General features: G+C 43.2%; 1 protein-coding gene across 4 annotated transcripts in view; it reads left to right on the forward strand.

Annotated features, from left to right (window-relative positions):
• Window positions 1-1121: 1121 nt before the first annotated feature.
• The window catches only part of LPGAT1 (lysophosphatidylglycerol acyltransferase 1), a 67997-nt gene continuing 44673 nt past the window's right edge, over window positions 1122-24445 (forward strand). Inside the window, exons 1-3 of one of the 4 annotated variants that reach the window (XM_080586309.1) lie at window positions 2083-2222; window positions 3162-3384; window positions 6161-6298. In XM_080586309.1, the coding sequence (XP_080442435.1) occupies window positions 3342-3384; window positions 6161-6298 (181 nt within the window). In that variant the 5' untranslated portion in view covers window positions 2083-2222; window positions 3162-3341. Of the gene's footprint in view, window positions 1662-1963; window positions 2223-3161; window positions 3385-4055; window positions 4075-6160; window positions 6299-24445 lie in introns of those variants that run through there. The other 3 variants (XM_080586308.1, XM_080586311.1, XM_080586310.1) reach the window with 3 other exon arrangements.

Consider the following 24445-nt stretch of genomic DNA (forward strand, 5'->3'; position numbering starts at 1 on the left):
AAATTAAAACGTAACTGTAATTATTACCTAACAGTTGTCCTTTGTCTTTAGGAGTTTGGACTGAAATTTTGCTGAGAGTAAGCTCAAGTATATGCTCTGAGTTGTTTGCATGTGATAAAAAAGAAAAAAACCCAAGTCCTACGGAAGTTGATAACACTTCAGAACAGCTAAAGTTGACTCCATAATGATTACTGAGTGCACTGTCAGATTTAACCTAGTAATAAAAATAACATAGCAAAACACCCAGAGTTGGAACCGCTTATGCAAGACTCGTCCTTTTTGTCAAGAAGGTCAGCAATTTTGTTTTGTTTTGCTCGAATAGAACATGATGGCATTATTTGGTTGTTTGTGTTTTAAAATTCTGAAATGAGATTTATCTGCAATAACAACTTTGTTTTCTCCCTGGAGTGGAGGTTTGGATTTAATTTCATTGATGGTACAGTCATCTCTGAAGACTCGGTGTCTGGGAAACGGTGGACTAGCATTACACATAGTATGGTTTTTATGTGAAAGCGATATGTTTTTCAGTCTAAATATTACCGTTTGAAAATTTTATTTTTCAGTGCAAAAGATGTTCTAGCACATCTCCTTCTTGAGGTACATTTATTTATTTATTTATTTATTCCAGTCTGTGTCTGTTCCCTGAGAATCAAGCCAAGTTAAAATTACGTGCACAAACCATTCAGCTCAGCTGAAGCATTACAATGTTTGAACTAAGCTGAGGAAACTGGGCCTGGTCAGTCTGGAGATGGCTGAAGGAGCGCACCAGTGGGAGACGGGAGCAGATTTTTTGCCAGACGTGCACAGTGAAAGGACAGAGGATTGCAGCAAGGGACGCTCCTGTTTCGTGGAAGGCAACACTCCTCCCTTTGCATGGAACAGTTTGTGAGGAGGGTGCTGCGGAGTCTCCAGCGCTGGGGCCCGGCCTGCAGAGCCTGCCCTGGTGGGGAGCAGGGTCTTGGGCCCGCTGTTGCTGTGACAGCCCCTGGGGACGGCTGCGGCGCTTTCCTAGAGGAAGCAGGGGACGGATGAGGGAAAAAGCTGGAGATTTTGATCAATACGACGCACGCCCTGTGCGCCTCTGTATGTAGAGCCAGCAGAACACACCGCGTTGCTGCTGTCCTTGGCAGGACCGATGGCACCGAGCCCTGCCAAGCCAGACTGTGAGGTGCAGGCTCCCGTCTCCCACACGGCCCCCTTCCCTCACTCCCCCGTACCTAAACCCGCTGCCAGGGCTCGCGAAACCCCTTCCCCTCCCTCGGGGGGCCGCGTGCCGGGGGGCCGGGGGCCGAGCGGCGCCCGCCCGCCCCCAGCAGGTGCAGGGGGCTCCCCGCGCCCGGCCGCGCGGGGCCGGCGAGGGCAGCACCGGCACGGGCAGGAGCGGGCGCGGGTGCCGAGGCCCGGCTCGGGAGAACCGAGGTGATCCCGCGGTCTGCGCCTGCCCGCCCGGCCCGCCGCTCCCGCCTCCCCGCCGCCCGCCCCCTGTCTCTCCCTCTCCCTCTCTCTCCCCGCAGGCTGAGCGGCGCTGCCGCGGCCGAGCCCGCCGCCTCCGGCTCCATGAGCCGCCGCCAGCCGCCGGCCGGGACTGCCGCCACCGCCACCGGGCCCAGCTCCCCCAGCCCCGCCGCCGCTTCCGCCGCCGCCCCGCCGCCCTGCCGGAGGTGAGGCCGCCGCCGGCGGGGCCCGGCTCCGCTCGGCAGCGCCGGGCCGGGCCGGGCAGGGCAGGGAGAGGCCGCCCGTGACCTTCGCGGGGAGCGGGGGGGGGGAAGATAGAGGGCGGCCGGGGGTCGGGGTCCCGGCCCCGGCGGGGAGGGAGGCGGGGAGGGCGGCGGGGAGGCTGCCGCCGCCGGGCGGAGCTGGGGAGCTGCCCCTGGCAGCGGGGGTGGCCGGGCGGCGAGGAGCCTCCCGCTGCCCCGGCCCTGCCCGGAGCCTTCACCTGTGCCCCCTCTTTCCTCTCCCCCAGGACGGTCCCGCTGTGAAGAGGATGGCCGTGACTTTCGAGCAGGCCCAGCGGGTGGGCTATACCTTGCTGAAAGCACTCCTCAGGTTCGCTTTTATGGTCGCCAATAACCTGGTTGCTATCCCGTCCTACGTCTTGTATTTAATTGTGCTGCAGCCGCTCCGAGTGTTGGATAGTAAGCTCTTCTGGTATATCGAAGGAGTGTTATTTAAATGGCTTTTAGCTATGGTGGCTTCCTGGGGCTGGTGGGCAGGATACACAGGTAAGCACATCTTATTAACTACACAATGTACGAATATTAAGCTGTCGACAAGTATGATAACGCAGATGTTTTAGTGTGGGGGTGTGCAGGGGAATAGCTAAACGTAGTGGGCATGGGGGGGTGTTTCTCTTTCAGGTGCCATATACGAATGCATTGTATTTCTGCACAGAGATGCTGAGCGTACCAAAATGTTTTTTAAACCGTAGTTACAAATTTATTGTGCGTTAAACAATAGAGTTTCTCAATCAATACTTTGTGTTATCAGAAACAATGCTTTTTGGCATTATGTGTCTTGATCGGTTTGGTTTAGTATTACATGAAAGAGGCACGTCTATTCAAAACAGTGTTGATTTGTACTGTGAATATAGCTGCTAGAGCCAAACTCTGAGTGTGAACAAACTTCCTTTGTAAAGTGCATGCATCTCTAAATCATCTCCACTTAAAACTGTCAGGACACAAAGCTAAGAAGTTTGGCATGAAGGTCATCTCAAAAGAATAGGTCTTCTGGTCCTTGAAACAGCAACTGTCTTCTCTGCTGCCTGAGAAGGGAGGGAAACAGAAGCAACCTTTTTCACAGAAATAGCGATGCCTGGTGTTTCTTGATTATATGGCTCTTCATTTACTGTTAGCAAAGCTAATTACAGAACCTGTAGGTTTTTCCCCCCCCTCTGCATGCTTGCTTTGCAGTGATTATTGAACTTATTTTTACTTGTTAGTATTCATAGGCTGATCAAGATGAAGGACTGAACTGAAATATTAAGGAAAGCTCTAGTCTTGTCCTTGAATACACTGATTTTCATCCTGGCTACTGCACTTTCTGCAAGAAAACAGCCGTCAGATCTTTGTATGTGCTTAGACCTTGGAAAGGGGAGGAAATGAATCTACTGAGTGCAAAATATGAACAGCCCTCCTAAAATTCTTTCCCTCTCTTCTGCCCAGGCTGCATCCGCAGGTCTTGTCCATGTAAACAAGGAAAAAAAGGAATGGCAACACACAGCTCTGGAGTCTGGTCAGACTCCCGATTAGTCAGAATGTCAGTATTGACCCAGACGGAGCGCTCTTTTTGTTAGGCTACAAGAGCTGAAGCCTCTGTGATAATATGCCTTTTGGTACCCTGTCATGTGCCTTTCCGAGATGCACAAAGTTTCTGTGGATACTCTAGGTGAGCTTCCAGTTCTTCTTAAGGAGATGGTGGCAGCAGCAAGCTAGATTCTGGTCTGTCGGGCTAGAACTGTCGCAGCGTTGCACTGCTTCGAAATTGCCTTGCCTGGTACAGCTCAAGCTTTTCCAGATATGCTGTTTTAAAAATCTTTTTATATGTTTATATTTGCTCATTAAAAGAAGTCCACATAGTATTTGCAGTGGCAGGTACATTTTTAAAAGTCTGCTTTATGCCTTTAAGCAAAAAGTCCTTCCGGAAGGGAGGGTTAATTTTCAAGGTGTTGTGTGTATTATTATTAATTGGAAATGGGAAAGTTCATGGGCATAATGGGAACGTTAAACTCGTACAGCATACGACCCTGAGGATACGCTGCATATATTGAACATGCTAGTTAAAATTCAAGCCGTTGTCCCATGACGATACGATTGTCAATTTTGAAGGCAGTTTCTTTGGGACAGTTTTACTGCTGACTGCAGAACTGTGTGGTTTCTTTTGCCTATTGCTTGGAAAGTGGTCTTAGCATGATCTGCATATCCTAGAGACTTCCTGAAGCATCTGTTCATTGGTGTTGCTGCTGTATCTTGACGATTTGAAATCCTTTGTTTTGCAGTCTTGAAATGTCCTAGTATGTTTATGTGACGTATCATTTACAAACAGCTACACAGAAGTGTTTGCTGGGATGATGTATGGGTAAGGAGGCCCTTCTCTTCGCTTCTCACTATAAAGCATGGCTTTTGACTTGGGGAGGATTTTAAGCAAGCGCTAGTACGAAGTCTCAGTTTGAATATATTTTCTTATTTGGTATGAAGACATGAACATGTTTTATGCTGAAAGCTACAAAATAGCAAAAATAGCTTGTTTCTTTGTCCTTCCTTCCTTTACCCTCATCAGTGTTCGGTACCACACCCAGAACAGACCTGGAAAGGACAGGATACCTTTCTGGCTGCAGTACATGTAGACGGGGTAAATTTGTGCGTCTGTTTCCAGATGGGTAGATTTATAAAAGGTTGTTGCTGTGGTCCCCTCTTCATATAGAGTATGACATACATTAATTCAGGACTGAAATACTACTTTATTAGAGCTGGTGCCTAAGACTTACAGTGGTGTATCTGAAAGAGACATCGCTCTAGAACATTTCTGTTTTCAATTCCAAGACTAAGCCAAAGACAAGCTGCAATATATTCCATCTTCGTGAAAGTAAACAGAAGATCATAGGTATGTATGGGTTCATCCAGAAGATTAAGGATTTTTCTTTTTTTGGTGTGGTGGAGTGGTTGGTGAGTTGGATTTTTTTATTTTTTTTTTTCCTCTCAGTTCAGAGGGTTGCCAGCTAAATAAGTTTACCTGTCTTTTAATTGGAGGTAATGTTATGTTTTGCTTGCGTTGTAGGTGTGTTTCTATTTTTATTTTTTACTTATTTTTTCCCCTTCCAGGCTTGGGTCATCTGTTGAGTAAGAAGTGACATTAAACTATAATTAGGGACTTAAACTCAGCCTGCAAGCTAGATTCAGGGCAGACTTTTTTTTTTTTTAATCCCCCGTGTAAGTTTGTATGTAATATGTAGGAGACAGCTCAACACCGAATGAAGAAAATATGGCGAGTGTTAGTTTTTCCTTCTGGGCTTTGCTCTTGTTGCATAATTGTTGGTACACTTCATTGAATCACGCTGGAACAGCTGAGGAAAACTCATGAACTAGGTCTGCCCTTCTCCTCCCCACCCCCGCATAAACCTGTGCTTTTGTGCTAGGATCCCAGAGGATTTGTTAGAGAAAAGTGCATGATCTGTGTCTCTAATCTGCTTTTTGATAAACTTAGGTGTCTCTGTTTGCCAATGCACTTGATCTTACGTAAAGAGGTAGTGGATAACTGGACTAGCAAAATAGGGAAAGGAATGGGAAGAGAGGTTGTCAAGATCCTTCCGCTTTCCCTAATTTTTCCTTTTAAGTTGAAAATATGAGAGAGAACTTGGAACTTTGATTTTTCAAGGGCAGAGGATGATATGTTGTTCCCGTGAACTTTATAGTATTTAAGAAAGGGAAAACTGAGTATCTTCTTATGAAGAATGTTCAGATACCTAACGGTGTTATTTGATTTTTAGCTGTTTTCAGAAAGACCTTCTTGGAACTCTTGTAAGCCATTTTTTTGAAGGCTTTTTGTGTAAATGTATTGCCCTTGCAGGAGCAGTTCAGTTAGGGCACTCAGAATCTGCGTATTAGGGTGGTTTGAAAGGCACCTTTGAGTAACACTTCTCAATATTTTTCCTGCATTTGTTGGAAGACGCAGCCTGAAAGAAAGTGAACTTGAGAATGCTTGATCTTTTGTTGGCAAGTACCTTTCTTCTATGCTATAATTTGTCATTTAACATACAAGTAGAACAGAAGCCCCTAAATAGTACAGCAGATGTAATGGGAGGGAGATGGAGCATATCTGCAGAGGTGAATTTCTGATGAGTTCCTGCTCACCTACAAAACTCCTTTTAAAGCAGCCATCTTCTAAATTGGAACTTCTTCGGGTCAGTAGCTACTACTGAGTTAAGTTTAATATCCCTGTGTCTAATCAAATCTCTAAAAATAGTTGGGGCTGGGAGAATTAAACCTCGCTTGGCTTAAAAATGCTTAGATGCACTGTTTTCTTGTCTTCTCCTGCCATCTATGCAGCACTTATCATTAGCCGGTGATATTGCTGTTGCAGAATTGCAATTATAAGTCTCCACGATAGTCATCAGCAGTCCTGATAATCGTGATGCTGATCTCATGCTTCATTCCTCTCTGCTCAGCTCAGTCCTGCTCGGGGAGTAGCACCGTGTGCCTCGCCCTTACCCGTGGCGACGAGGAGCTGGCGATGGGCGAGTGTCCTCCGTCTGCAGCAGTGCTTCTGCCTCTCAGGGCCCCAGGGGAGAGGCACGTCGCATGGGGTCAGTCTCGGAGGGGCTTTGCATCAGAGTGGTGCTTGCAGCATTTTGTACTCCAGCGGTGAAGAAGGTAGAGGGTAACTCGGTGCTACCTTCCGTTTCAGCCTCTTGCCAGCACACACAAAGTCTCTCGATAAAGTTGGACAGGTTGGTGAAAGGAAGAGTGATAAACCTCGGCCACCATGCAGAAAGCATCTTAGTGGCGTGAGGATGCTTGCTGGTATCGTGATGCAGGTAAAAAGCTGAACTAATCAAATGGCATTGCCTGTTACCGTTCTGTACCAGCTGGCAAGGACGTTTAAGTAGTATCTAAGAATATTCTGTTTTTGTCAAACGAGGAGAGTTTTTGTTTCCTCCCTTTTGATTATTCAGCCAACAAGAGTAAAACTGAGATTTGGGTTTTCAGTTGTCTCTCCCCTCAAGTAATTTGAAATCTATTGTAAGACACTTACGTAAAATCAAGTAGTGACCAGTATTTAACTTCTTCTGTATAACTTGTTCAGCAATCACCCTTTTCATTTTTTTCCCTAATTCAAAACATTCTTTGTTTCATCAGTCAACAGACTCAACTCCTTAAACCCTTTACAAATGAGAATGTTTTGGTAAGACCCAGGTGGGGTTCTGATAACATTTCACTGGCACAGGCCAAGCGTGCTGTCAGCGCCGCTTGGCATGGCGAGGGCCCCTCTCGTCAGGCAGGAAGTGCAACACGAGTTGGAAAACAGCAGATGAGATAAAAGTACGTTTTTGGCACCAAATAAGGCAGGGGGTGTTATTTCAGGAGACGTATCTATGCATTTAGCCCTGCCATTGTCTTCTACCCCACTTTGTTCCTGCAGTATGATTTCTAATTGGTAATATTTGGGGATTGTTCACCACTGCGAGGACTGCGCAGTCGGCTGGAGGAAATAGTCGTGTTTTTGAGTTGTGGAAATGAAGAAAAGAGATTGTTCTTGCTTTGTGGTTTTGTCTGAATGTGCGACGATACCTGATGTGTCTCGATGGATTTGGAAAGCAACGTACCAGGCAGAGACCAACGTTGGGCTTCTAGGCAGTCCCTGACTTGAGTGCAGCTCTCCCCGATGTGTCTAACTTCTGCGTAGGCTAGGGTTAGAACAAGCTGGGATCTTTGAATTTATGTTGTAAGAGGAAGTTTGTGTGTAACTAGTGAGCTGCCTTGATAAGGAAAGGTCGGAGTTGAATGAGTGAGGGACATTGGAGCTGGTTCTGCTGCGGCCTCAGAGCAAAGGCTCATTGTGTCTTTGCGTAAGAGGCGGTGAGCAGTACAGTGAACTCACTGTCCCCTTCTTTGTGCAAGGGATGTGTGTGTTTGTAAAGGGTGCTATGTAGTGACCCTTGACCTATTTTAATCACATCTAAAATCACACCAGGAAATTCCCATCTCGCCTTTTTGCAACACGGGCTTTGCCATATTTCTTGCTTTGTATTTCATCTAGTGTCAGCATCGTGTCAAAAGCAGTAATGCTCATCTTTTATTTTCCTATTGTATCATTTAACTATAAGTGGTCATTCTGAAAGATTAGCTATTGAAATGCTCTCAAAATTTTATTTTTAGAAAGCTACTGCCTGCTGGCACAGAACTTAAAGCACAAGCACATGCTGTTATTTTTTTGCTAGCAGTATTTGTGTTGTTTGTTGCTATTTGCTTCCTCTTTTTGAAGGTGGGTTAGTCTATGCTCCTGCATTTCACCTGATCTGGATAAAACAGTATGTTGCAAGCATACCAAATCTGTCAGGTAGACCTAAGGAAAGTAAGACTGGAGTTATTGAGGAGCACTCGTACAGAAAGGTGTGAAGGGGAAATTACTTACTCTGGGAATGCCTGTGGAATGCTTCTGAACTGGAGTTCCATTCCTGCTTACGGCCAAGATTTCTATTTTTAGGACATGTTTTCATCCCTCCTAGTTCTGGGCCTGACATTGTTTTTAGTGTATCTATTCATGCTAGTCATCTTACTTCTCCCTTCATTGCTGGTTAAGTGCCTGGAAGGATATGACTAAGAATACCTGAGAGATGTCTCTCCGTTCTCTGTACCTTCTTTTTTTTTTTTTTTTTTCCTTGATGGTAGGGTTTTAGGAACCACGTGAAGTAATTGTAGGAAAGGTTTTGTCCAGCTCTGGTTTGGAGGAGGAACAGAATCTTAGGGCATTGAACTCTTTATGCGCCAATTCTCTGCAGCGTGTGTGAAGGGGGATTTGGAATATGTCAGGGATAATGCCTTGATGCCAGAGATGTGATTTCTCCTTCTCACGTGTGTTTAGTATAACTGCATTAAAGCAAAAAAATAAAATAAAATCTTAGAGCTTTTCAAGAAAACTAGAGAAAACAATTGTATGACAGGAATAAAACCTATTTTTCTCTGTCATTTTGTTCTGAGAAATTACTTTTTTAGAATGCAGCTCAAACGAATAGATGTATTACTTTCCCTTTCTCTGTTGGGTGTGTGAGGGACGGAGAAGCCTTGCCAAAGGTTAGTTTGGCAAGGTTTTAAGCCGTTGAAAACAGGACTTTAAAAATTGAAGAGTTGTGCAACCTTAATTAGACAGGGCAGTTAGTAAATCCTTTATGGAATATAAGCTTAGTGGTGTAACTTTCCGGCGTGAACTGAGCCAAAATACAGCTCCAAGATATGTAATCTGCTTGTGTTTATTACAGCGGAATATAAACTAATGCTTAAGATGACACGTCAAATGCAGGATTGCGTAGGCACGTAATTGCACTGCTCTTGCAGTTGCCACACTGGAGATAATAGTCCATCCATTCGTATGTGCAATTACCGAAATAAATAAGACCAACATGTTTGCATTCCTAAAAATGCTCCATGACACCAGTGAGGGATTTTGCATACAAGGCTGTATCTTTTCTCCCCACAAGCATTTCGAGCAGGGAGTGCCCCTGAAGAAGGCCGGTCCCAGGCTTTCAGTCTCAGGGTTGCACCACTGCGTCAGTGTTATCGCCAAGTACTGCAATGATTGTGTGGTGATCTGCATCACGGCCCTGAGCCACGCTAAAAACTCCCCACCGCCTTTCTCGCTGGAGTACTGACGGACAAACCCCACCAGGTCCCTAAACCAGTTCACTGTACAGGTGGGGCGAAAGAAGATGGGAGCAGACAGCAAAGGCAAAGAGGAACTGCATCTTTCGGTGGCACAGCCAGCTTTGCCGTAGTCGTTGAACTACTGCACGTGGCCCCAGTTCGAGAGAGCAGTCCTGTGCTGGACAGGGCTCCGGTATGTGGTGGAGGTGTCACTGAGGTGAACTTCTTCACCTCCTTCTGCTGTCTTGTGAAGCGATTATTGTTATTTGGGCTGTAAAAGTGCCTTTTGCAAAGTTGCTTTAGAGAAGAAAATCAAACATAGGGCGAGATCGAGGGGCTATCATGAACTGAGAACGGGTTGATTAGGGAATAAAAAGGCCAGTGTTCGTTTTAATGAAAGCTTAGCAGTGGGGTTCCTCGGAAGTTTTGTATACTTGGCTGTTTGAGTTTGTCAGCTGCAGAGACAATTGTAAAGAACTTTGAAAGTAGCTAAGCTATATGAATAGCCAACAAATTGCAGAAGTTGTTCAGTGTTGAACAGTCCAAAATAATGAACATTTAAGCAAAGTAGCAGCTTAGGAAAGAGGTCAGTATCACGATGGAGAGCTTAGGGAAAATTTTGGCTCAATGCATGACTGCATGTTCTGTTATTACTCTCCTTGTTCTCTACATATTTTAATAAAAGTACTGGCTTCACGCTTTGCTGTTCTTGTCTCAGTTATTTTAAAGCTATTTGAGAATTAAGAAGGGGCTCTATGAGGGTCAACAGTTTCATTAACGCAAGCTGAAATCAAATGAGAACCATTTCATTCACGGCTAAACTTGAATCAGAACTGAACTAGACAACTTTATGGTTCTTTTTCCTGGGGAGAATAACGTAGAAGAGATGCAATCTCCCCACCTGTATGTAAAAAAGAAGGGGACTTTAAATATCATTGGAAGGTAATAAATTTAAATCTTTTAAGATTTAATAAGTCAGCAGTGACGATTTTTTGGGTTTTATTTTCCTTATGGCTTTTCACAAATACTTACTTCGCAGGCTAGGTGGTGTCATACAATATGATCTCAAAACCTTCTAAAAGGAATTGTCCCTGTGTAAGGGATCTAATAGTTTAAGCTAGTTTAGAGTGTCACTACCTTTGTAATATAAGTAAAGGAGGAGAGGAAGGATTAACAGCTTTATTACTGCTTCTCACTTATGTAGAACTAAAAGTAGAAAGTGTTCTGCAAGCCAGGGCCAGCGTGCTGCTGTCTGAGAGGACGCGGGTTCTGGAAAGTTGAATCGGTAGGACAATAACATAATGCTTGTGGGGGTGTGTTTTTTTGGTGGCAAAAGGGAGGATTTTGGCTGACTGTGTCTTTTTTTTGGTCATCCTGTTTATTTAGTTTCATTTGTTTTCTAGCATCCTGACATTCCAAGCATGTGCAGTTTCTGTGAATGTCTGTTGCGTCTGTGCTTGCTTGCCAGAACGGGGGGAAAAAAAAACCACCAACCTTCAGAATATGTATTTTTGGTTAGTATAAGCATCAGTTATGTTTGAATGTGGTATTTGAGATAGGCCATTGAACACCTTTTTGATGTAATTTGGTGACTTGGTTAATTTATCATACATGTAGATAAATGTTTTTAGTGTTTGTAGTATAGTTTCCTTTTGGGATTAAGCCCCTTGTTTAACAGCTCTTCTTTTTGTCATCCCTCCCACATTTTTGATTTGCCTCCTCACAAATTTGTCTGCAGTTGACCAGATGGTTCAGAGAGAATGATGTTCTCGGGAGTTTTGTGAAAACTGGCAGCTGAGCAGAGAAGAGAAAGACCCGAGCCAGTGCCTCAGCTGAGGGCAGAGCAGGCGGAATTTGGCCATCGTCTATCTCGCGGGACATCAGCTGCACTGCCAGCTAGTGCATAGGTGCTTCTGGGTTTGTCCCACCGCTGGCATATCTTGTCCAGCACGTTGTGGGAAAGGAGGTTAGGCAACAAATCTTTGGGAAACGAGGCTTTGTTACTTCTGCAGCTTCCAGAACAACTCGTTAATCTGGCAGCGGCAGATGGCGTCAGATGCAGCGTCCTTTCCTCTGGAAGATGTTTAGTTCACCTCGTTTATCATGGCCTTTTAGATCCCAAAGGTATACATGGGTAGCTGTTTAGTGTTAATATAAGGAAAAGAATAAGGTGGTAAAAGAACTTAAAGTATTGTGGGTTTAAGACTTTCTACTCACTTTGTGTGTGTATATATATATATATATATATATATATATATATATATATAAAGGAGTTGGCATAGCATCTCTAAAAGGAAGGCGTGAAGGACGTCAGCCCAACTGCAGCTCTTGAGGCAGAGCAGTGATGCTTCGATTACCGCAGGCAGGGCAGAGCCAGAGGAAGTCAGTCAGAAATCTGACCCAGGGTTACGTGGAAACATGAGGCTTGAGGTGCATTTGAGAGTGTTTGAAGAGACCTGGGAGGGAGCAACCGTGTGGGCGGTGAGCAGCGTGACGATCTGTCAAGCAGGGCTCTGTACCGTCACGCAGCATGCGTGAAGGCACCGCATTAGTAAGGTGACCTCTTGAAATTTGTACCTGTCTGGTCTGTTTTGATATGCATAAATACATATAGATGGCCTGGCAAAACTCCAGGTCTGGTAGCTGCCAGCTTTCTTTCCAAATGCATTCGTTTCATTTGGATAACGTACCCATTTTTATTTCCTGCGCTTGCCTCTGGCATCAAATTCAGTTTTTGTTCCTCCTAGCAACAGCTTTTACTTGGAAACAAATATAACCATAGCCTGTGTATGTGCTGATACACCATACACCAAACACAAGACGTTTAGTTTACATTTGTAAAAGGGTTTTCAGATGAAGGTATGGTTAATGTGAATGTCTGTTAAGCCTCTTGCATGCATTGGATTACATGAAAAACTAATGGAGGAGTATTTTCAGTATTGGAGATTTCTATTCGTGTCACCAAATCTAGCACTTTGGTCTCCTAACCCAATAATATGGGAAGGGAGTGGTACAACAGCAAAGTCTTTATCCAGATAGTTCTGTTGCCTTGGATATATTTAAAGGATCATCTGATGCCCACCTTGGGCTTTGAAGTTTAACGAGACTTTTGTAGGCTGAAAGAAGCACTTCCATGAGAGAAAACATTGAAGTACCTTTTTATCTTTTTTTCCCCATTATTGCTCCCATTCTTTGCACATATTTTAACAGCCTACTGAAACTTAAGAACTAAATTGCAGTGCTGAGTTCATCTAACCACGAGTGGTGTCACAGTGCGTCACCAAAGGCAGGCTAATTTGGGTGGCTGGTGGTAAGGAACAAGCTATTCCAGGTGGCACACTCCTTCCTTTTTCAGTCCCATTACCACCCTTTTCTGATGCAAAAGCAATGTCTGGTTGCTCACTAGGTTTGTTTCGAGGCAGGGTTTCTTTGAGCAAGTCGTGGAGGGTTTAGTTGGATAGGTAGAGTTTGATGTTTGAATGTATTGACCAAACTCTTACACCGTGCAAGTGCTAGACTTTTGTGGCTGAATAAACTTATTTTTGCCCACTTTTTTGCCAACATTTTTGATCATTTGTCAGAGGAAAGAGTAATTTGTGAAACTTGCAGCATGTGCTTCCTGAGTAAGTAAAGATGCTTGTAGCCACAGGATATGACAAGTTACCTTTCAAGTACTGTTGATAAACACGGCCTTAGGAGTGTTCACATTAATCATTTAATTGTAAAGTGGAATGTTGAGATTTGCAATGTCTGTTTGTATTTGTGGCACGTTTGCTGTGTTTGAAATTGAGAAGCCTGTTTTTACGGTCTCTTTCACAACTTTGTTGTTCGATCCCTTTACTTGTGCTCTCCAGAGAAGCTGCTCTACAGTGAAGTACTGGTTTTAATTGATGTATTTGGAAGTTTGTTCTTTTTTTTTTTCCCACACAACATTTGTCTGCTGTCATTTTTAGCATGTGTTCCCAACGTTTAGAAGAACTTTCTGATCTGAGACATGTGGATTTTTTTATTTATTTACTTGGGAGTAAGAAGAGAGATATGAAGAGAAGCCTCAATTACTGTCATTGCAGCGACATACTTCAAAATTGGGATTTATTGGGTATTTCTTTGAAAGGTACATTGAATATTAGTCTGTGTGCTGAGAACGAAGGGTAGATATTAGAGCCAGCTATTCAGAGTGTTGGAATAAGTTTGTTGGAGACTATAAAAAGTACTACTGAAACTCCTGGAAAGACTCACCTGCAAATCCAAGGTATTTTTTGCAGTTAGCAGGTATAAGAGGATTATTTGTTTTGTAATACTAACAGATGCCAGAGAGCTAAACTTTTTTAAAAATTAGGAACAGTACACTTTTTGCTGCTGCTTTGAGGTACATCAGCTAGAATAACGAGAGTGAGGCTGCCTTTCCTTCTAATCACTTCATTTGTGACAGCCTGAGAGCGCCACAGCATCTCTTCTGATTTTATGGTAATGGACTTCTGCTTACTGGCAACCTGAAGCGTGGCTACACGCTTATTTCTTAAGAGTCGCTGAACTGCTATAGGATAATATGGGGTAAATTTAAATATGTTTACATATTTAACTTGGATCATTTGCTGCATCGTGCCAGCAAAAGTACTAGCGTAAGTTTCCAACTAAAATGACTTATATATACTTTCCAGCGTGCTTCTCAAAGCTATTTGTGGCCTTTTGTTCTTAACAGTGGGCCTTGCATAAACATAGAACTGAATATAGGAATTTGATGTTATGTTAATCTGTATCATTAACTTCTTATTGTTTTATGATTAGTTTACTTTTATTACATTTGTGGTAACAGAATATCTTATTTCCCTGGGCCTTTGTAAAATCCATTCATTGAAAGAATGAGCATAGTATCTCAAAAGCCCAGGGGGAAATGTTTGTAGTTCTTGTTCATGTTCTAACTTCTTTGTTTTAGACTGTTTGTAGCATGGGTGAAAAGTTTAATAAAGCCCTTGAAACCCAATAGTGCAAACATTTAAGGCTTCCAAAAGCCTTCCAAACCTTAAAGGTTTGTCCTTGTGCTTCCTTGCATCTGTATCCAGTTATTTCTTGATTCTTTGCACGCCTTTCATTGTTAAGTTTTGCCCTCCACACTGCAACCTGAAAATGTTCAATGACTTCGTTATGTTTTCTGGTGATCTTAACCCATTTTAACACCTGGAGGATGGCAAAAAAAAAAAAAAATGTGTGGGGGGAGGAAAGAATAATGCTGCAGCTGCTTGATTAGCACCCAATTTTACAGTCTGTGGATATTGATTTTTAGATTATGCTACTTCTGCAATCTCAAAATACATTGTGTGAATATGTATTTCTGTTCTTACGATCATTCAGGCACACAGATTTGTTCTTTTTCTGTCTGGAGTCAACTGAGTTGAGGAGCTTGAAATGGTCAGTGCCCTTCAAGGGGAGACAAACTCCTTGGTTCTGAGTTGACTGCAGGGGGACAGTAAATAAATGCACAGAGTGGCCTTTTGCCTTTCCCATGTAGGCCTTTTAACAGAGATAATCTAAAAAGTAAAGGGTGTTCTGAATGCATTCTGCATTTTTTTTTATATATACTCCAACATAAGCTGGGCTGAAAAAGGTCAGTTGTATAACAAGACAGCATCAACAGCACTTTGCAGTAACATAGAATCACAGAGTGGTTTGAGCTGGAAGGAACCGTAAAAGCCCACCTGCCATGTGCAGGGACACCTCCCACCAGACCAGGCTGCCCAAAGCCCCATCCAGCCTGGCCTTGAGCACCTCCAGGGATGGGGCATCCACAGCTTTTCTGGGCAACCTGTGCCAGTGCCTCACCACCCTCTGAGTGAAGAATTTCTTCTGAATAGCTAACCTAAATCTCCCCCTTTTTTTGTTTAAAACAATCACCTCTTGCCCTATCACTACATGCCCTTGTAAAAAGCCTGTCCTTCTTCTCTGGCCTCTTTGAACACTGGAAGGCTGCTATAAGGTCTCCCCAGAGCCTCCTCCAAGTTAAACACCCCCAGCTCTCTCAGCCTTTCTTCACAGCAGAGGTGCTCCAGCCCTCTGATCATCTTCATAGCCCTCCCTCTGGACCTGCAGAGACATGAAGAATCCAAAGAGGTAACTGCAAGCTAACTGAAGTTGATTTAGGTAAGCTGAAGGAGAGCTGCGTTACAGGAGCGATCGTACGACCTTTAGAATCTTGATTCCCCGTAATAGTATCGTTGGTTTTCTTGACTTGAACCTTCATCCAGTAAGTAAAGTCATGTAGTTTGCTTCAATTTGGAGGCAAAGTCAACAGTCTCATATTTTTGAATCAAGCCGACTTATTCAGAGAATATATGCAAAATCATGGTTCTCTGAGCCCAGTTGGATTTAAACACTTGGAAAACATTTACTTGCTCAGCTGTTTAATTCTGGTGGTGTTTCCACCATCAACAACCCCCACTTAGCAAATCTTTCAAGAAGTGCAGTCTCAATTCTTAGCTGTAGTTGCTCTGGCAGCTTTTCTTGGGACGTACAGTCTTGGCTGTAACACTTGCCTGCTCCCAGTCCTGGGGGAACAGTCTTAGAGTCCAACACTTCCTCAGGGTTTGATCACACCTTTTCACCATGCTGTTTAACTAGATTTGATATAAAGGGATGAATGCACGCTTTTACTTGGAGTTTTAGGCAAGTTCAACATCTTATTTAAGAAAAAGTAATGCTTGTTCGCCTCCAGCCCTGTTGAGAGTTTTCTGGGTTTTGTATTTGATAAACCTCAAGGTGCTTCAGAGCATTTCATGGGTACCAGAAAGCCCTCCATTAGCGAGCTCTCCAGCTACAGTAGAAGCACGCTAGAATAATGTGCTTTATTGATTTCCTGTGAGAAATTGCTCTCCCTCTTTGCAGAAAAGTGGTGCTGGACTGCGCATTCTGTGTGTGTCGTACCTGAAGGAGACTCTCATAGTGCTCTGAAAAGCTTACAGTCCCCAAATATACAGTGTTTTAAAACTTGCAGTGAAGAATGGAAATGAGGTTTCCACCTCATGTCTTCCCATCTCTGGCTAGCCTCTCGACGTCCTTGTGTGTGCATAACTACCTTCTGCTGAGGTCTTACGCTGTCCCAAGAAAGAGCTGGTATTCCACCATATTGGGATATTTGTTGTAAGATTTCTGGGTGTATCAAGTTATTTCTTCGGGAGAAAAAACATCTGAAAAGTTTCTAGTTGTTCTGGATTCCTTGAAACGATACAGGATGCTTGCAGTCTGCACGTTTTGAGAGGAGAACAGTTAGCCATCTCTTCCTGAGCGTGTTCATTGCTGTAAACCACCAGTTACCTGCAGTTTGAAGGCATGTTTTCAACTGGCCTGACACGGAAGCCTGGACTAAGTGGTGCCATAAACTTCTGTATGCCTAGCATTGAGCCTTTCCAAATACCTCACTTGTCATTTAAGCAAACTACCACCAACGAAAAACCACCCTGAGCAGCAGTTTATGATAAGCTTTGCTGTAACAGAGCTTGCTCCCTCCTAAATAACCATGAAAACTTCGTGCTGATTTTATCAGGCGTTCGTTTTGGGCTGTGCAGCTGTCACCACAGAACATACTTAAACTTTTTATAACAAGTTCCTTCGTCAGATCTTCTGGGTCTGCTGTCAACAAGCAGTAAGGCCTCGAATCTGTCCGCTTTAAAAGCAAAAAATCCCCTATGAGAGGTATACCTCTGAACGTGCTGCAGATTACCCTTGATTAATAGCAGCCTTAACTATTGGGCACGCTGCGTAGCGTTATCTCAGTGGAGCTAATGGAATAACTGCCGTGCACGAGCTGCAGCCACCCCTTCTGATTGCCACAGGCCTTCTCCCTTACTCTGCTCTTGGAGCCGCTTTGATGTGAGCACTTGCTTTTATGTGCCAGTATGGGGAAAAAAGAAAAACTGATTAAACCTGCTGGTGACATCTGCCTACCTTCCTATTAATGATGGTAGATTATTCTTTATTTATAGCCACTGGACTCTGCTATTGTCTTTTTTTTTTTTTTTTTCTTCTTGAAGCAGAATTGCAGTTCTTCTCCAACTGCTTGTTTGAAGGCTGCTTCTGTCTTGTGGCTGCATTTTTTTCCAGGGGAATCTTTGTCCAGTTTCCCCAGTATTTGTGTTTTTCTGGACTGTGCAATGCAGACTGTTTCTGTGATAGGGAGAATTTCTGATTCCTCATGGCAAATCCAGTGGCATTGCATTGCACAAGTCTGCGTAAGCAGCCAGACAGCTGGATGGAAACCATGGGAGTGCTGCGGTCCTGCAGGATGGCCTGTTGATTATTTGCTTTAGCCAGCTTGCACTAGGCCAGCTAGTTGGCTTTCTTCTCTTTCTCTTAATCAATATCCTCGGATTTAACAGCTGAGGCTGTGAAGCAGGTTTCAGCCACCCCCCTGCTTTTAAGAAGGTAGCTGTCTCTCTGGAGGAAACAGGACTGATATTTCACAAGTCATTTGCTTTGCACACGCCATTTCCCTGAAGGCATTTTTCACATGGTTGGTTTGGATGCACTGAGTTTTGGTGCTGATTACACGCTCTGAGAAGTGTCCCTTCAGTTAAGGCCATGAACCCCTGGCATTGCCTACACCTACTGGTACAGTAGCTGTGCTTGTGGAGCCACCTTAACAGCTGATGGAAATGAAGTACCTTATGAATGACTCTGCTCTGGCCTCACAGGGAATTTCACATCTGGAAAGACAAGCAACAGCATCAAATTAGTAATGCATACCATTGCCAGTGACTCAAAAGGAAACTGTAGTAATAGCATTGTAGTTTGTGATAATGCCCCTGGGTAGATTCAGCCGTGTAGCAGTTGACTCTGCAAAGACAGCTCAGGTTATTGTAATGATGCAGTAGTTTAGTTGTGACAGAGGGCGTGCTCTCAGGGCGCTCTCTTAGAAAATAATTTTTATTTTCTTTAAAATCTGCTTTCCCTAAACAAACAGCAAACCAAACAGCTGTCGCCCTATCCCTGCCTAAACAGCGGTTCTGCAGTGTGTGTGGCACATGCTTACACAACATTTATAGCAAGGATTTATTGTTTTTTGAAGTAACTCATAGCAACTTGGGTGGCTTGTGCAGGTTATGCTCTGTATGTTGGGTTGATGGGACTTCAGCCTAGCAGAGCACAGTTCCATAAGGATTCATTCTGGTTCAGCTGGTGCTGCTGTCATCCCATCTTCTTGATACCTCTGATAGTGCTGTCCCCCCTCCACCCCCTTTTTTTTCCTTTTAATTTCCAGCACAGATGCTCACGTGATACTGCTCTAATATTTGCGAAGCAAAAGAAAGCCATTGCAACTTGCCTAACAGGGAAAATAAGGGACGGTGGAAAAAGAATAGGGGAAATAATTGAGGCCCTCCCATTTTACAGTGCAGAAGAATATGTGCGTGCTTTTTTGTTTGCTTACTACTACTCTAATCTTTAAATCTTGTGTTTAAGTAGGTGGTAGATGGCTAAATCTGAATGTTAAGTAGTAATCTGAATGTCTTGGTATTTGAGTAAGTAAAAATTGCTTAATTCAGATATAACTGCCTGCATGCTTAGTGTTTGACATGCAGACAAAACAGTCTCAGTGAAGTAGCTTGTTTTGCCATATTTTGTAATATAGATAAAGATACAGATGAAGATCTGAAGTTCTTCATCTTTGGATAACTATCTGAAGATATTACAACAGTGAACACAATGCCTTGTTGTGGCCAAATGCTTTGCTGCCTCAAGATAGTGTTGTTGCTTACTGACCCCACTTTTTGCCTTGGTCTGGTGGTGCCAGGTGAATCATATTCTGCATCTTACATCAGTGAGAGTTGAACTGTCCTTCAAATGCATTTACATCTTTGCAGTTCTGCAGCAGTAGTGTCAGCAATAAGACAGAACAACCGTGCCAGTTCTTATTTGAAATGTGCTTTGTGACTAAAGGCTGTTCCTGCTGCAGGATGAACTGGGCCCGGTACTCCAGGTGTGGCCTCCCCAGTGCTGAGGGGAGGACCCTTCTGGCTCAGGGTCAGCTTGTCTGCCAGGACACCAGGCCTTTTTCTGCAAAGCTGTTCCCCAGGTGTAGGGCTTGGCATTTCCCCCTGTTGAACACGGTGAATTTCCTGCTGGTTTATTTCTCCAGCCTGCCCAGATCCCCCCGAATGGCAGCACAGCCATCTGGCGTACCAGCCGCTCCTCCCGGCTCTGCGTTGTCTGCAGGCTTGCAGCAAACTTGCAGAGGGTGCTCTCTGTCCTGTCGTTCGGGTTGCTGACGGAGATGTTGAGCCGTGCCTGTGCTGGTACTGACCCATAGCGTGCACCTCTGGTCACGGGCCTCCAGCTGGACTTTGTGCTGGATGTGATGATTCTTTCTCCTGCAACTTTCCATCTTAAAGCTCAAGTCCTAGTGTCATCATACTGAATTTCAGAGTGCCATATCCCTTTTCTGTGTTGTAAACGACACTTCCCCCTTCCTTCTTTTTTATTTCACGTTCTTTTGAGATTGTGTGTACAGGGGGCCTGCCTCTGAATTATTCTGACGAGAATCCAGGAGGGAGCAAGTTCTCCAGCTCATGCAGCAGTTGGAAATGTGTATGAAGATATCCTGAGTTAAGGGATTGACTGTGGTGTTCCCATCGTGGTCTGTGCTGTGGAGTTGAAAGATACAAAGTGCAAACTGGTAGAAAAACCTTCCATGTCTTGTTTTTTGTTTAAAATTTTCATATCCTTAATATCTTTCTGGGAAGCAAAAGAACACATGGACCAACATTTTTCAAAACAACATTTTTTCCATACAAGCAGTCTTGTGGGCCCTGCGACTTGTGGCAGGTTTCTTTTTTGATATGTAACGTTGTATAGTCTTGGTAAACTGCAAATCCTGTCTTTTATCAGTTTAAGAACTTAACGGAGGTCCATCTATTCAGAGCCTCTTTGGTGTTTGTGTTACATAAATATGTTTCTTTACTTCCATCATTATGGTGTTACAGCTTGTTGGCCATCCTTCAAATATTTAGCCAGCAAAAAGCAAAAGCCATCTTTAGCTAGCCTACGTTTCTCCTTTTGGTTTACAGTAATCTCAAAGGCAGTCCCATAAATTGTGTGTCTTTGATAATGTTAAAAATCCACATTTTTGAACATGAATTGTTTCTTTTCCACAATATAACTAGGAATGATCAGCATGTTACTGTCAGCTTTAAATATGAACTGAAGCGATAGCTGTTCATCTGTAGTGTATTTACTGTTTGTCACCAAGGTCTTAGAAGGATCTGAGTCGTGTGCTTCTAATTAAATCATTTTTTGTCTGTCCTTTGAAACTCCTTGTGATTCTTTTAATATTCTGGCCTAGTTGTTTTTTTTTTTTCAGTTTGCCTTTATAACCTTTACTTGTTGTTCTGATGTTTCATTTCATGTGTTTAAAATTATGAAAAATTATTCTTCCACAGCAAGAAAAAATTGGGACAGTGGCCCATTGTTTTTCTTCTTGTTGTTCTAGGCTTTAAACAAATAATGATTCTTCTGGCCACTGTATCATCTGCAATATGTTAGGTATTAGGGCTTTAAGATATTATATTATTTCACGAATGCATTGATGTTCCTCTGGGTAGTTAATGTTTAATGCATTTTATCTGTCACTGGGGAGGAACGTGCTGTACAGCTGGCTCTGTCTGCAAGTGGTCTGACTCATGAGCTTCGAGGTACTTCAAAAGGATTTCAGCGCTCCATCCCATTCTTCAGTCTTGGAGTTGCTTTTCTAATAATAGAGGCAGCAAAGCAGGCAGCCGAATTGCTTCTCGGCTGCTGCGGTTTGTTACCAGCATAGCCCTGAAAACCGACATCAACGGCAGTGTGCAAGTTGCGCAGGGGAATGTGGATGGTGAGGCTGTGAGCACTGACCATCTTCTGCCTCCACTTGGAAGTGGTAACCGCTGTATACGACCAGGGTTCCAGTTTCTGTGGTCAGAAGGAGAAGTAGTAGGGCTTCAGTGCCTTGTAGTTCAAGCAGAGTTGTGGGAGTGGTGTAAGGTTGCTTTTGGAGACCTCCAGCAAGTACGGAGGGTATGTCGAGTGAAAGATGCATCCTCGTAAGACGGGTGATACATTGGAACTATGCCTTAAGCATCTGGAGCCGCACAGCTCATCTGTCCTGACAGAATTTGACTTTACAAGTTCTCTTATCGTGCTAACTGATTGCCTTGTGTAATTACGAAGAGAAGCAGCTCTTGGAATGATGCTGTCTGTACTGAAGTCAGTGAAAGATTTCGCTTCACTGAAGGTGAGCTAAGGTTTCATTTCTATTGATTCTCAGTCACACGTGGGAAGAATGAGCCCTCTCTTCAGCCGCAAACATCATCTCTTGTGCCAGTGAATTACAGAACTCAAGAAAACTGTGCCCATGAGGTCTTGAATGTGCATTCCAGGAAAATGAAGTCAATGCTCAAAAGTAGTCATCACCAGGGGCTCTTTCCAAATGGAACTGCTGTGCTTTAGGAAAAGGATGGTTCTTGGGTTCGTGAGATACAAGACAGGGCATCTCTGTTCTAATTGTCACTTGTTTTTACCACCTCTTATTAACAGTTAATTGCAATAAGATGACGGATGGACTTACAGCATAAATATTGTGGCCACCAGTCCTCTTCTCCACAAAGCAGCAGTTTGTAAATTTCAGTCCTAAAAGGTAGAAGCTGAAAAGAATGGAACTGAAAGCAAAAGGAAATGCTCCTAAAGGGAAATGTGGAGGAGCGTGAAATAGTTTGCTACAGGAAAATTACGGTGGTGACTGGGACGTCTAAGAGCCCGACTCAGTATATTAACACAAGCTGTACAACAGGCTCCTTTTATTTGTGGGTTTCTCTTCCCCAGCTTGTTCTTCTCTTGCTTCTCTCTGATAAGTGTTTTTCTTGAGGGGAAATAAGAAAAATTTCTCAGTGGAGGCCTGAATTGAGTTAGCTGTAAAAGACACATTTTTTTGGGTATCAAAATCTTGTTTGAAGCTATTTTTACAACCTTAAGGTGTATGTATTGTAATTACATTAATATTTAAAATACTTTTGTTAGTAAAGACACATTCTTTAATAAGAAAAACAAGATAATGAGTGAAGCTGAGTTTAATGATATCTGATGTCGTATGCACATCCTTTCCTTCCTTTTCTGGATAGTACTTTTATTAATCTACTGTGTGCCTTGTGTGTACATAGACAATATACGAAGGTGGTCTTGGCAGTAAAAGTGAATCTGGAAAAGAAAGGGTAGGGTAGGAAGAGCTTTTTTCCTCTTTCCAATATTATGTGTCTGATTTTATATAGAGGTTTTTAAATGCCTTCTAACCCTAAAATATTTATTTAAAAATAAAACAAAACTAATTGTGTGCTAATTTGCTTAGCCCATTGTTGGTTTTCTTTCTTCTACCATAGGCAGGTATATCAATTTGCAGAGACAAATGCCTTTAGCCTTTTAGTTAAGGAAGTGAAAAAAAAACACCCTTAGCATGTCTTTATCCACTTTTTTTTTTTTTTTTTTTTTAACGGGGCCAGGAGTGCAATTTCTTAATGCCAGCTATCAAGGAATCCCATCTGTAAAGGAGACACAAATGACTTTGACAACTCTAGCTGAAACATGCTTTGACTGGACATTTGTGAACAACAGTAAAGTAAAAAGCTTGCCAAATACAAATGCTGGAGCATGAGGAAGGATGTTTAAAATGTAGAAACCCAGTTGTCATGAGTTACAATTACTACTGAGCAGATGATAATAAGGTCCCTTATTTTTGAAAGCAGGGTGACTTTTGAGGAAGCAAAGGAGACTGTCCATTAATAACGCCATTTGTTTGTGACTAAAGCTTTGCAAAAACCACAAAAGTTGGTACTGTTCAGTTCTAAGCGTTGCCAACCTGCAGCTTCTTTGAATTGTTTTTTTTGAAGTCTTGCTTCATGGATGTATGTGATTACAGGTGATCGGAAGAAAAATAAACCACGGGGTGGGGAGTTCTGGAGTAAGAAGTTCTTAGTTTCTCTGATTTGTAGAGAAGGTTGTGAATACTGTGTGTAAGAAAATCTAAAAGGTAAATAAAGTGGATACCCAAATCAATTACACATTTATGTATATCATAATGTTCAGATGATATATCTAACTGTTCTATCATAGAATCACAGAATTGTTTGGGTTGGAAGGGACCTTAAAGCCCACCCAGTTCCAACCCCCTGCCATGGGCAGGGACACCTCCCACCACACCAGGCTGCCCAAAGCCCCATCCAGCCTGGCCTTGAGCACCTCCAGGGATGGGGCATCCACAGCCTCTCTGGGCAGCCTGTGCCTCACCGCCCTCACAGTAAAGAATCTCTTCCAAATATATAACCTTAAATCTACCCTGTTTTAGTTTAAAGCTGTTACCCCTTTTCCTATCATTACACTCGCTGATAAAGAAGTGTTTATGGCGTTTGGGTTTTTAATAATGCAATTAGGACACTTAGAGTTTCCCTGACCTTGCCATAAGCATTGGTCTTTTCATGTTTTTTATTTATGGAATTAATGTGGGAGCTTTCAGATTTGGATGATGCTGGTAAGAGAATTGCGTCTGGTTCCTTCACATTTCCTAATGGCTGTTGAAATTTCTGGAAGGAGGTTTTCCTTTTTCTGCTTTCCAACTCTGTGGAGAAAGAAGTTGAAACCCAATGTGATTTCTTAATAATAAGCCCAAGTGTTCACTCGAACTTAAGTCATTAATTTGCCAATAAAATTAATGCTGGTTCTTACTGCACAAACTGTAGTGCAACTATTAACTATAATGAAGAGGCAGGGATAGAAAATCTTAAACACTTTTGACGTTTTAAAGTGCAGTGTGCAAAGTGAAGTTGTTCATATTAATTGCTATGCAAATCAAAGGACTGCTTCACCTGTAGACAACGTGCAGAATACTAGGCTGTCATTCTTGCCAGGTATGTTCTGAAGTACGACATAAACCTGCTGAATTGCTAGCTAGCTGAGTAGTGATTTGCACAGCCTAATGACATGCTGCAATTAGAGTGCTTGAATATTTATTCATAGCATCACTTACATGCATGCAGTTATGTTAAGGACATGATTACAAAGCAGCCAAGTCTTCTGACAGCTCT

This window comes from Anser brachyrhynchus (assembly GCF_964034855.1).
Source record: "Anser brachyrhynchus genome assembly, chromosome: 3".
Taxonomy (NCBI): domain Eukaryota; kingdom Metazoa; phylum Chordata; class Aves; order Anseriformes; family Anatidae; genus Anser; species Anser brachyrhynchus.